The 12,613-nt window shown below is 44.2% G+C and overlaps 1 protein-coding gene across 9 annotated transcripts in view; it reads left to right on the top strand.

Moving 5' to 3' along the window:
* Positions 1-12,613, top strand: part of LOC106044363 (transmembrane protein 170B) — a 101,586-nt gene that overhangs the window by 18,777 nt on the left and 70,196 nt on the right. For 3 of the 9 annotated variants that reach the window (XR_010829385.1, XR_010829386.1, XR_010829383.1), the window contains exon 1: positions 11,811-12,103. The exons of 2 other annotated variants lie outside the window; for them this stretch is intronic. Coding sequence is in view for 2 of the 7 variants with exons in the window: in XM_066992314.1 (XP_066848415.1) it covers positions 12,007-12,103 (97 nt within the window). In the remaining 5 variants the exon portion in view is untranslated. Of the gene's footprint in view, positions 1-11,810; positions 12,104-12,613 lie in introns of those variants that run through there. 4 more of the 9 variants (XR_010829393.1, XR_010829384.1, XM_066992314.1 and 1 more) reach the window with 4 other exon arrangements.

Below are 12,613 nucleotides of genomic sequence, written 5' to 3'. Positions count from 1 at the left end.
AGGAGGACTGAGGAGAATCTCCATCCTTTACTGGATGCAGGGGGAAACTTAGTTACAAAAGATGAGGAAAAGGCTGAGGTGCTCAATGCTTTCTTTGTCTCAGTCTTTAGTGGCAAAACCAGTTGTTCTCTGGATACCCAGTACCCTGAGCTGGTGGAAGGGGATGGGGAGCAGGATGTGGCCCTTGCTATCCATGAGGAAATGGTTGGTGACCTGCTATGACACTTGGATGTACGCAAGTCGATGGGGCCGGATGGGATCCACCCGAGGGTACTGAGCGAACTGGCGGAGGAGCTGGCCAAGCCACTTTCCATTATTTTTCAGCAGTCCTGGCTATCAGGGGAGGTCCCAGTCGACTGGTGGCTAGCAAATGTGATGCCCATCTACAAGAGGGGCCGGAGGGTAGACCTGGGGAACTATAGACCTGTTAGCTTGACCTCAGTGCCAGGGAAGCTCATGGAGCAGATTATCTTGAATGTCATCATGCGGCACTTGCAGGGCAACCAGGTGATCAGGCCCAGTCAGCATGGGTTTATGAAAGGCAGGTCCTGCTTGACGAACCTGATCTCCTTCTATGACCAAGTGACGTGCTTGGTGGATGAGGGGAAGGCTGTGGATGTGGTCTACCTTGACTTCAGTAAGGCTTTTGACACCGTTTCCCACAACATTCTCCCCAAGAAACTGGCTGCTCGTGGCTTGGACTGGTGTACGCTTTGTTGGGTTAAAAACTGGCTGGATGGCTGGGCCCAAAGAGTTGTGGTGAATGGAGCCAAATCCAGTTGGAGGCCGGTTACTAGTGGAGTCCCCCAGGGCTCAGTGCTGGGGCCGGTCCTCTTTAATATCTTTATCGATGACCTGGATGAGGGGATCGAGTGCACCCTCAGTAAGTTTGCAGACAACACCAAGTTAGGTGCGTGTGTCGATCTGCTCAAGGGTAGGAAGGCTCTGCAGGAGGATCTGGATAGGCTGGACCGATGGGCTGAGGCCAACTGCATGAAGTTCAACAAGGCCAAGTGCCGGGTCCTGCACCTGGGGCGTAACAACCCCAAGCAGTGCTACAGGCTGGGAGATGAGTGGTTGGAAAGCTGCCTGGCAGAGAAGGACCTGGGAGTACTGGTTGATAGTCAGCTGAATATGAGCCAGCAGTGTGCTCAGGTGGCCAAGAAGGCCAACAGCATCCTGGCTTGCATAAGAAGCAGTGTGACCAGCAGGTCTAGGGAAGTGATTGTCCCCCTGTACTCGGCTCTGGTGAGGCCGCACCTCGAGTACTGTGTTCAGTTTTGGGCCCCTCACTACAAGTAGGACATGGAGGTGCTCGAGAAAGTCCAGAGAAGGGCAATGAAGCTGGTGAGGGGTCTGGAGAACAAGTCTTACGAGGAGCAGCTGAGGGAGCTGGAATTGTTCAGCCTGGAGAAGAGGAGGCTCAGGGGAGACCTCATTGCTCTCTATAGGTACCTTAAAGGAGGCTGTAGCGAGGTGGGGGTTGGTCTATTCTCCCACATGCCTGGTGACAGGACGAGGGGGAATGGGCTAGAGTTGTGCCAGGGGAGGTTTAGGTTGGATGTTAGGAAGAACTTCTTTACTGAAAGGGTTGTTAGGCACTGGAATGTACTGCCCAGGGAGGTGGTTGAGTCACCATCCCTGGAGGTCTTTAAAATACATTTAGATATAGCCCTTAGTGATATGGTTTAGTGGAGGACTTGTTAGTGTTAGGTCAGAGGTTGGACTGGGTGATCCTGGAGGTCTCTTCCGACCTAGACGATTCTGTGATTCTGTGAACAGTCACTACTTACAAAGAAGAAAAATGCTTTCTGCCAGTTCTTAAAGGTTATGTTTGCAGAAGTGACCTTGGTTAGGGATTTGCATTTCAAAGCTATAATCTTCTGAAGTCATGTTCTTAGTAGAGTTATACTCTGTTGGTGTGAACTGTGACACCTACATGCACAGCATCATGTGCAACAGTTACTGTTTGAACAAAGCCTTCTGGCTAGATTTGAACTTCTCATAATTAGAATGTCATTTAAAAAAATTTTTTTTCCAGTTTTTCAGAGCCAGCATAACTCCCCCACCTGCCCCCATCCTTATTGCTTAAATGATGCAAGAGGAAGATGATGCAAGAGAAGATATCAAGTAATACATTGACGTCTGCAAACTAGAGTTAATTGGTTCTCACGATATGCTTTTAAGAAATAATCTCCTTTACCACTTCTTGGTGAGCAGGGCTATGGGTAACATCTGCTACCAGTGGGATGAGTGGGGTTAGCTCATGATCAAGGACTACACGTGCAGCAGAATAGTGAAGAAGCAGAGCTAGGTTAACCTGCTTCCCCTCTCTGTAGTCTTTACTCAGCAGCTTGTTTTACATTTTGACTCGAGTCCATTGTGCCATGCATCATGATCTTACTTATTCTGTACAGTCTGGTAATAGTGAAGAACATGCTTAGTTCTATGTTTAAAATCCTCCTAACAGAGTTAATTTAAAAGAACACAATGCATTCCAGTCAGCAAACAAGCAAAACAGAAGGGGTATTAGATAGCCAGGAACAGGTATTACTTAGCGCTTGGGATGGTAAGAATGATGACTAATTCTCCTGGTATTAAGGAGTTGAGGACAGGGCAGCAGAAGGGATTTTAGACTGCTCTAAGAAAGTGGTGAAAGCTTATGTTTACTAGGCTGGTGTTTGCCATCCAAATGAGGACTTGTAAGACCGTAGATGACCGCAAAGGATACTTTCAAGGTAAACACTTGAGGGAGAGTTAGGTATACAGAAGTGAAGACAACAGGTTCTCCTTCATTTTTCCTTCTTCAGAAAAGTGTATGTGTGATGTGCCACCTCTATGGTCAAATGGGCTTTGTATTTGCTTGCGCTATTTTGTAGTGCCCCATCTCTCCCATCAGTATCCTCTTAAGTGAATGCTTTCACTGTGCAATTCTACTTTGGTGGTAGGAGTAAGAACAGGGAATGAGGAGTGTCAGGGAAGGCAGTCTGCTGCATTCTGAACTACTTCTAATCTCCTGGTGGCCTTGTTACCTCCTTGCTTCTATTTCCTTTAAGTGTTGAGTCATGCTTTCTGTGATGGAAATCGCAGATGGAGTTTGATTTAACACCCCCCTCCCTCCTGCCTCCACCCATGCTTTATGGTTACTTTAGGTCAGGCTGTTTTGTGTCTTTTAATGTAACAGGTGGCAGGTGCTGATGGCCTAGAATAACAGTGTGGTGTAGTTTTAGGCATGACTTAGTTCTTCTAGCTATTTCTTAGATTAGCAAATTGCATTCCCTTTTGCATCAACCTAAAAGTAGTTGAAAACTGCAGTTAAAAATATCCACTAACCAGAAACTAAGCCTAGAAAAACTAAAAATGGTAATGTGATGCTTTTTAATGTGATGCTTTTATTCTTTATTCTCAAATAAGCTTATGTTTTGGCTGGATGTTTTAGATGTACTTCAATTCGTCCTCTGGAGCAGATATTATGGGTTCCTCCTAAATCATGTTTTGAAAGTAGCTGCAGTGTAGTTACGTTATTAACTGACAGTGTTGGCATAGTAAGGAACTGTTTGGAACAAATATGTATGACAGAAGCAAGGCCATCTTCATCTGGAGTACCTGTGTCAATGTGTGTCTTGTTGATATTTCAGCAGTAAGAGTGACATAGTCAAAAATGTTCAAGGGGAGGAAGGGGGATTGGAATAGAAGGCAGTAAACTGTCAAAGTCTGCCTCTTTTAAGCACATAATGAAGTCCCCTCCACTTTTCCAAACCACTTTGAATTCAGCTGGATTAAAGCAGTGAAAAAATATAGCATAATTGTTTGCTAGGAGTATGGCAATTTGTGACAACTGTAGTGTAGGAGAAATGTGTGCTGAAATGCCCAATAGCTTCTGCATCATCCAGAAATTATCCTGATATAGCAGAATAAGCCTGTTAATGAAATAACCCTAAAAAATTCCTACTTTTCAGGTAGGAAATTCCTACAAAATGCATGTGCAGAAAATGACATTTTGTACTTAATGTTAGCTGACCCTTCTCTCTCTTCATCAGTGAAGTTTCTTTTGGTATGTACAACTATAATCCCCTTCTTTATAACTGCCTTGTTTGGCTTTCTTGTGTTTATCTGAAGCATGTTGTTTATTGGCAAGAATGGTCTAAGGATCCTACTGATCTCTTGCTTCTGTCACTGCTGCCATATGCCGACCTGTCAGCTCTGTCCATGCAACCATCTGTGGTGAGGCAAGCTGAATGCTTTCCCCTGCCAAAGGACATGGAAGGGCACTGAGCACCTCTGTGTGCACCAGCCACATGCTATGCTGAAGAGCTTGACAGGCTTTTCTGGATGCAGCCATGCAAAATAGGCAGTAACACTGTATTCTAAAAACCTGAAAGCACCTCAAAGGCAGCCTCCAAAGGAAGTGTTAAGGAGGGCATCGAGCTCTGATTTCTGCTTATAGCTGGACTGTGCATTTCACAATGATCATTTTACTTCCCAAAACACATTCCAGGAGACTCTTCTGGTCTTGCCTACCACATTTTCAGAAGTGCAAAATGGTGCATTGGGGTATCCCATTTCTCCTTTTCCTGCCTTTCCAATAAGATCCCCTATGAATTGTGCTTGCCCCTTCTCTTCCCCTTTCCAAGAGGTTGAAATTGTGTTGCACTGAGTTCTACAGAGAAGTTCATACATATAGGCAATGTTCAGCAAATTACAGTTGTCCTGCAGGAAGAAAACCTGCCTGACTGTCCTTAATCCCTAGCTTCTATGTGAAGAGTAGTCTTTTAAAATCTCAATGAGCTTTTCATACTTACTGTGTTGATTAAAAGACAGTTGTTTACTAATGTTCTAATTGTTTTGAAGTATAAATCTTTGGGGGAGGGTGATAATTTCAGATCCTACCTTAGGGAACTGTCAATGGATATGCAGAGTCTTTAACTTCTGGAATAGTGAGAGATATACTTACATTTTAATTAGAGTAACAATCTACTCCTGAGTAAGAGAGAAAGCTATTTGTGCCCTGAGGAACGGTATGTGACAGAAGTCTGTGTTCAGAGAAGGCAACAGTAAGCAATGCCAGCAATATCCGGTAGATCAAATGTTTCTAGGATCTAGTGTTACTTGTCTGTGAAATCAGGTTGAACTGCTGGCTCCCAAGGAACTCATAACATTAGTAATGTTCCTAGCTGAAATAATACTTTGTACACACTCTAAATGTATGTTATGTCTCCATCATCACTATTGTTAGGTATTCCAGGATGCACTTGTTAATTACAGCTGCATGTATTAGTAGACTCTTAGGCAATGAAGCATTAATTCTCCGGTATCATTTGCTTTGCCAGCCAGAAAGTCAATGCAGAATTAACTACGTTACTATCAAAGTTTGTTTACTTTACCCAAAGAGATTCTCCTGAACGCAATGCCCTTGCTGTCTTTACTAACTTAAATCAAAAAGCAAAATAAAACTACCTTTAAGCCAAAGTCTACACTGATATATGTAGCATTCCTCTTTCTGACTAGTTATATAGGATGGATAAGGCAGACCATGCATGTTTCTGGACCGACTGTGTACCTCCAACTCAAGATACACATAGCATGCCTTGAAATTTGACCTTTATTTCCAATTCATTTGTGGCATGTGGTTGAGTCAGCAGAGAAGTCAAAACGAGTTGCAGCTGGATGATATGGAGGCTGGAATAAATGGAGTGAATAGTTGTGCCCAGTGCTATAGAAATAGAACGGAATTCAGAGTGAATTCTGAAAATTGGCATTTAAATTTCAAAAGTTACAGGTTATAGGAACTGACTGGAAAGCAGACTTTCGTTAGGCCTGTAGAATTATTGTTAATAATATGAAGTATGTTTTGGACTATGGAAAATTTATGAGTGATAATAATTGTGATGTTAATTCTTCTAAGAGCTTGTTATTCATACTTGATGCACATCTGGCATCCTTTCATAGGTAATTTTGTAACTCACCACAGAGATCTGCATGATCCTGAGCTTATTGAAACCAAGACTGATATAAAGCCCAGTAGGCTCTGCAACAGAAAGACATGGAATCAACATGATAAATGGAGCAATTTCAGAAATGTGCTTTTGCTTGCATCTGTTTTCATGAGGGGTGACATTTTAGCCTTACATGGAGAACCTGACTGAAACCTGGGCAATGTTGATGTACAACTTAAGCTCTAACCCTTTGACTTATTTGGAACTGCTATCAGAATAGTATAGTTCTGGACTAGTCATGCTGGTGCTGAATTTCACCCTTTGGGTTTATATTATCATACTTCATGCAACAGCCAGGTGAAAACTGAGTATGAATATGACTAGACTCTCCAAGTATGCCTCCCTGAAGCAGACCTTTTTGCATTTCTTATCTGGTTACATGTAAAGTTGATGGCACTTTTACGTAAAATTTATTAGTCCCATAACTGAAAGAAAAGACCCCAATTTAGGTGTGTTCTACAGAAAACAAACACTGCTACTGTGACTCACCTGCCCAGGTGCAGCATATATTATGTTATTCTTGATTTGTGCATAGCACAGCTGCATTGGAGGAAAAGTAGGAGTTTTGAGGACATCTTGGTTTGTGATGCTGATGTGTCAGCTCCTGTCTGCTCAAAAGTGCACTGAGTGAGGAGCAAACAAGGCGAGAGATGGAGTTCAGTGTAAGGGTGCTACAGATCATAAGTGTGTGTATATATTATATATATATACACACGCACAAATATTGCTTAATTGTGCAGTTTCAAGTTACAGCTATTTCAACAAAATGTACATATTAGAAGCTGAGTTTTCCTGAATTCTGAATCAGAAAAGAATTGCAAATATGTTTTACAAATCAGTTGCCTCAGTACTTAAGATTGTATAAACAAACTATGCAGAAAATCCTGTACTCTTTCTGGAGAGTAACATGCTTATGTGAGGGTTAAATAAAAACTAGTTCAATGAAGGAACAGATTTTTCTACCAAACTTCCATCAACTTCAAAACAAAGAATTAAAAAATAAGATATTTCAAAACTAATAGCTTGACAATGTCCTGCTAGCTAATGACCTAAGCATATAAGAAACTCAACGTGACTATCATTTGTTGACATGGATCTCTTGAGTTTGGTATATTATTTAAAAAAAAAGGGGGGGGGGGGAAGATGTGGGACAAGAGGGAACTATTCTAAAAGAAACGCATCTTGCAGGATTTAAGGTTTTTGCATTTTAGCCAAACATTTTTGAACATGGCACAGAAGAGAACAAAGGAGCAAGGGTTGTTCCTCATTTCTACTTTATTCTTAAATCCTGAGGGAATGGTGGAATTAATTTCATTCATGTTTTGAAAGATGGTTTTTTCCTCTAGCCTATTCCAAATGTTTTCTGAAGACAGTTTTTATATGTAATAGCCTTTTTTTCAATGATCTTGAAAAAGGGAAATACAAAGGCTAGCTTAGTCTTCAGCGTGAACTCTTGTAATGTTCTTAATCACAAGAAAAGAGTACTTTAGAAGTGTAAACACAGAGTATATGAGGCCTTGTATAAGAAGCAGCATAGTTGATATTAATAGCAGGCCTGACTTAAAACTGTGCTGTTAACGTGTATGAGCGCATACTTGTGTGTGTCCATTAACAGTAGGAGAAAGCAACATTTTTCTGAGCAATGATCTTGTTTAAAACAAGCACATTGCTCACTCTTTAAAGCAGTGCAGACATAAATGCTAAAAAAAACAATTTCAGATCCCAAGTGTAGGCAGAGGATTATTTATAACAACACTTCACAAGTCATATTGGAATAGTCAGTGGGACTTTTATACGTATTTTACGATGTGGCCAATCTTTAAGACTTTACGACTTTTTGATAAATACAAACTGCCAGTGGCTTCTACAGAGGGATATTCTGATGCTACTAAGCAGACTTTGTCTTTCAAAGCTTTAATTGAAAAACGACATTCTAGCTGCCGATATTTTAGCTACCCACAGGTTGTGGGGCGAACTAACACCTGAGCTTCTCTACAAAACCTGAAGAGCGGCGTTACAGGGTCACGGCAGCTCCCCACGACGGCTGAGGCCTGACCCCGCGGTGGCCAGCCGGCCGTGCCGAGCTCTTCAGGGACACAGGGCTCCATCTACTGGCGTGAGGGAGAAGTCTCCTGGGTGCCACCTCCTCCCCTTGCCACCAACACCTAAGGTCTTGCAAGCCAGCACTGTACGAGTTTTTGTGGCTTAGATCAACTTGTGAGGCTGTTCTCGTGCTGGGAAGAGTTGCGATGGTTAGCCTGTGATGCCACCTTCCTTCCTCTCCTCCATTGCCGTCAAGGCATCCATCCATCCATCGGGTGTAGGGGCTGAGCTCGCCTTTTGGCCTTTGAAGAGCTGGGGTGACAAGGCCAAGTATCTCTGAGTGACCCATTGCTAAAACCACAACTAACCGTAGCTGCCAGTTCTTCTGGCTGAGCAGTAACTGTTGTGTGTGAAGCTGCACTCTTAAGGGGAGCGAGCATGCAAAAATCTATTGCTAATGTTGGAGGTTAACGTCATTTGCTACCTGCACTTGAACATGTCTTGTCAGCAGCTTGAATCATAAGCTTAAAAAAACCCCTTTGAAGCGGAAAAAAATGTCCGGATATCCCAACTGTGCTGAGGTTATCCATCCAGTAAAAGCAGGTTGTCTCGAACAGATCTCTAACTGCACTGCCAGTGGATCTGCATGGCTAACTAGTTAGAAGATCTCCAGGGGAAATTTTTTTTTCAGTGTAACCAAAATACGTCATTTGGATTTTGACTTTTGCATCATGAAATCAGCTTTCTGTAATAGTAAAAAATCATTTGTTTCAAAGCATGACAATACAGGATGCTCAGTGTTGTTCATTTCCCTACAGAGACGTGACTTAAGAAATTGTTTCATTTTGAACAGCATTTCAATGGAAAATGATTCAGCTACTTAAGGACTTTCCAAACAAACATCATTATTTCTTCAGCTTCTGAAAGTAATAACAGAAAAAGTGTCTAAACGTTGTATGTAGACATAGTTTCTCTGCCCTTTAAAAATTAGACTATGTTGACCCTACTTTTCCACCTGTAAAACTAACCTTCTTCACCCAAAGCCATGCTTTACAATCAGCTTTTTGCCATACTTCACATTCATGCAGCTCAGGGAATCATCCACATCTTCCAGCTACAGAAGGAGGATATGGGGAACTAAAGTTATGCTGGGAGGAAAGTGAGGTCTTCTGGAATAAAGATTACTCCATGTGTAGGTTTTCAGGAGTTCCTTGCGGGCTTTTTCTTTGGTGTGTTCACACTTGTAAAGGCAGACCGGAGCCTCATAGACCTAATGATCACAAACCAGCAATGTTGGCGCTGCATGCAAAACATGGCCAACTCTCTCAAGTTTCACCAAGTGCACAGAGTCAGGTATCCCTCGTGTTTATTAATAAATTGCAGGTGTTGCCTCTCTTCTCAAGATGCAGGAAAGCAGGCAGCTTCTGAGCTCAATGAACGGGTATTTCGATGTATATCCTGGGGGTTGTTTCCCTCCCTACTCCCTCACTGTTGTTTCCCTAGGGAAAACTGTGGCCAAGACTCTTCCCTCCAGTTATAAACCTTCTCCTAATTCCTAGTCTAATTGTATTAATGGCCCACTTATACTCGTTCTGCCCCTGCTCCAACTCCACACTATAAATCATCTCCCTTTGCTGGTGGTTACTCCTGTGGGGTGTTGATAGGTTCCAGTTAGACACACAGCTTGGCAGCCTTTCTTCTGCCCAGCTAAGCCCCTCAGCCAGCTCCCTTGGCCCTCTCCCACACAACGACCTCCTCTGATCTTTTCCAGTGTCCTCTTCTGGGCCTGCCCTGATTGACTCCTTTCTTTCAAGGTGAGGTGCCACAGCAGCATGAAGCATGTCAGAGGAGGGCTCACTAGGCCCTTACAGAAGGGCTATTTCTCTTTTGTAATCTTTAGGACTTACAGGAACTACCTTATCTGATTAAACACTAAGAACATGTTCCTATTTTTTTTTCCTTCTTTATTTACATCTGCAGAGCTTATGATAACTCCTACAGCAGCACAGGAAACTAATACTCTCAGGTCCTCCTTGGCAACATCTCCCAGGTGAAGGTGCCTGCTGAGGACAAAATGCTGGCCACAAGTCCCTGCTTGTATAAAGTTATGGCTCCTACAGAGAGAATTTTGATGGTTTCTGCTGCTGCATTTAAGGCATTTAATTCCTCTTGCACGGTCCTCCCCATGTTGTGTTAACATTAAATGTCATGTTCCACCCTTCTTTTATTTGTGTCAGTAGTTCTGACAATCTTTTCCTCAATGATCCAATCAGCCCAATTTTCATATGACAAAAAATGCATTAAAAATTTGTATCCAGATCACCTGCTCAGTGGGTAATGAAAGACAAAGAGCAGGACACAACAGAGAGAATTCAGGGAGAACATTTTTGAAGCTGAACAGAGGTAACAAACAAAACCACTGAGAGAGAGATTTGCTATGAGTTACCTGGAGAAGCACTGGAGAAAGACCTATGGAAAGCGCAGGACAAAGGGTGCTGCGTGAGCCGAAAAGCAGCACCTGGCACTACCATTAAGCCCAACAGGTTTCCAATGTTTGTGTCTCCAGGGAAAGAATGATCTGTGCAACCTCTCTCTGTACCTCCATCATGAAGTAGAGCACGCTTCGTGTTGTGACAGTGGTCTAAAGTATAAACAGATTTAGGGTTGGGTTTTCTTAAGCTCGTTGAGAAATGTTTGCTTTCTCAGAGTTGAGCATGCAGAAGTTAAAAAGAATAAACCAGCATAACTTTTTTTCTGGATGCTCCTTCGTATGTTTTACCTTTAAACATAGAAGATACACTATTTTCCCACTGCACCCCTGTGTGCAGTGAAGTAGGCTGATATCTATGGGCACCCTGCCTGAATCACACAACTGTAGGTTGCTGCTGATGAGATTGCAGGGAGAGGGAGAGAGGACATTCCCTCCATCCTGGAACAGATCTGTCCTGGAAGTCGGGTTCTTTCTCTGCTGTAGTGATGCTGTGCTTAATTAGCCAAACCTGGAGCCTTCTAAGGAGTCATTCATTGTATTGTTTCATTGTGTGTTTCATTGCCTGGCTTGATACCTATTTGCAGAAATGCCAAGCATTGTCGGCTGCAAACAAAAGTCCTCTGAACTAAACACCACGCAATAGCATATCTGAAAAATCAGGTAATTGGCATCAAGCAGGATATTAGCTGATTTATCTGTTATGGCTTCATCTATAAACTGCAAATTATAGTGCAAATTACTTTACCGCCCCAACCCCATACATCAAAGGGTGCTGACAGAAAATGATGCTTATGAAGTATTGTAGCAAGCACTATTTACTAAAGATGTGCAGTAAATGTAGCTTAGGACGTCGTATTTAAGAATGGGGAAAAAATTGCTATTAAATCAGTAATCACCACACATCCTGCACTTCCAAAGAGGCAGCATTCAACTTAATGGTTGTATTTCTTTTATTATGTAAGGAAAGGAACTAGGGCCTTAAGCATAGTTACGGAATTAGGACTGACTCAAGGTTTGTCATCTTTTTTAACTTTTGAGAGCTTTAATCTGCAACAGGCCCCGGCTGTAGGGCTGAGGCTCAAAGGAGCGGACAGGAACACTGCGAGCAAGGACCACTCGCGTCTTCCTCGCCGTTTTTTTCCCGTGCCCCGGCGACATCTCTGTGTGCCGCCGCCGGGCACCCTCTCGGAACACTGAGCGATACCAAAGGCCGCGGCCGCAGCCGCGCGCCCGCCCCTCGCGGCGAGGACCAATCAGGCGGCGCGCGGCCCAACGGTCATGGCCGAGCGGGCGGGGCCTCGCGCGTGCGGGGTCGGGGCCTCGTTGCCCCGCCCTGCCCTCCGAAGGTGATGGCGGTGGCGTGGGCGGCGGCGGCGGTTGGCGCCGGGAAGGTGAGGGGGACCCTGCCCTGCCGGTGAGGGGCTGGGGGAGACACTCACACGCAAGGCCGTTGGGCGGCCCCCCCGGGCCGGCAGCATGAAGGTGGAGGCGGGGGACCTGTCCGCGATCAACCTGTCGGTGCAGCAGGTGCTGAGCCTCTGGGCACATGGCACCGTCCTGCGCAGCCTCACCGGTAACCGGGGGCAGGTTGGGGTGGTTGGGATTGGGGTGGTTGGGTTTTCGGGTAGGATTGGGGTTCTCCTTCTGGGGACTGCTGGTGCCAGGGGATGCTCGGAGTGGGGTGGCCGCGAGGGCTCCTGTAGCTCTGCCAGCGGGTTTTATTTTTTATGGGTGGCGTTTGAGGGAAAGCCATTTAAACGAAAAATGAATGCCAGCAGCAGAGACTTTTACTGTTTCGTTGTTAGATTTTTCACCCTGCGCAGTGAGGGAGGTAACAGGGTGGCAGGTGTTTGCTGGCACATAAACCTAATTGTAAGCTTCAGGGGTTCTGCTCTGGAAAGGTGAAGCCGAGCTGTGGAAGGGGCGCTCGAGACAGGTCGTTACGGCCTGCTAGGAGAGGGGAGCTTTGGCAGGAAAAAAAGTTCCACAGCAGTCCTTTGTAGCCTATGTTAGAAGGTACAGAGCAGGGAAATGTGTCTGTGTGCTACTTGTCGTGTCCAGGCGTAAAGGGAATGGTGAGTGT

The sequence above is a fragment of the Anser cygnoides genome, chromosome 2 (genome assembly GCF_040182565.1).
Source record: "Anser cygnoides isolate HZ-2024a breed goose chromosome 2, Taihu_goose_T2T_genome, whole genome shotgun sequence".
Taxonomy (NCBI): Eukaryota; Metazoa; Chordata; class Aves; order Anseriformes; family Anatidae; genus Anser; species Anser cygnoides.
This window is presented reverse-complemented; position numbering and strand designations above follow the sequence as displayed.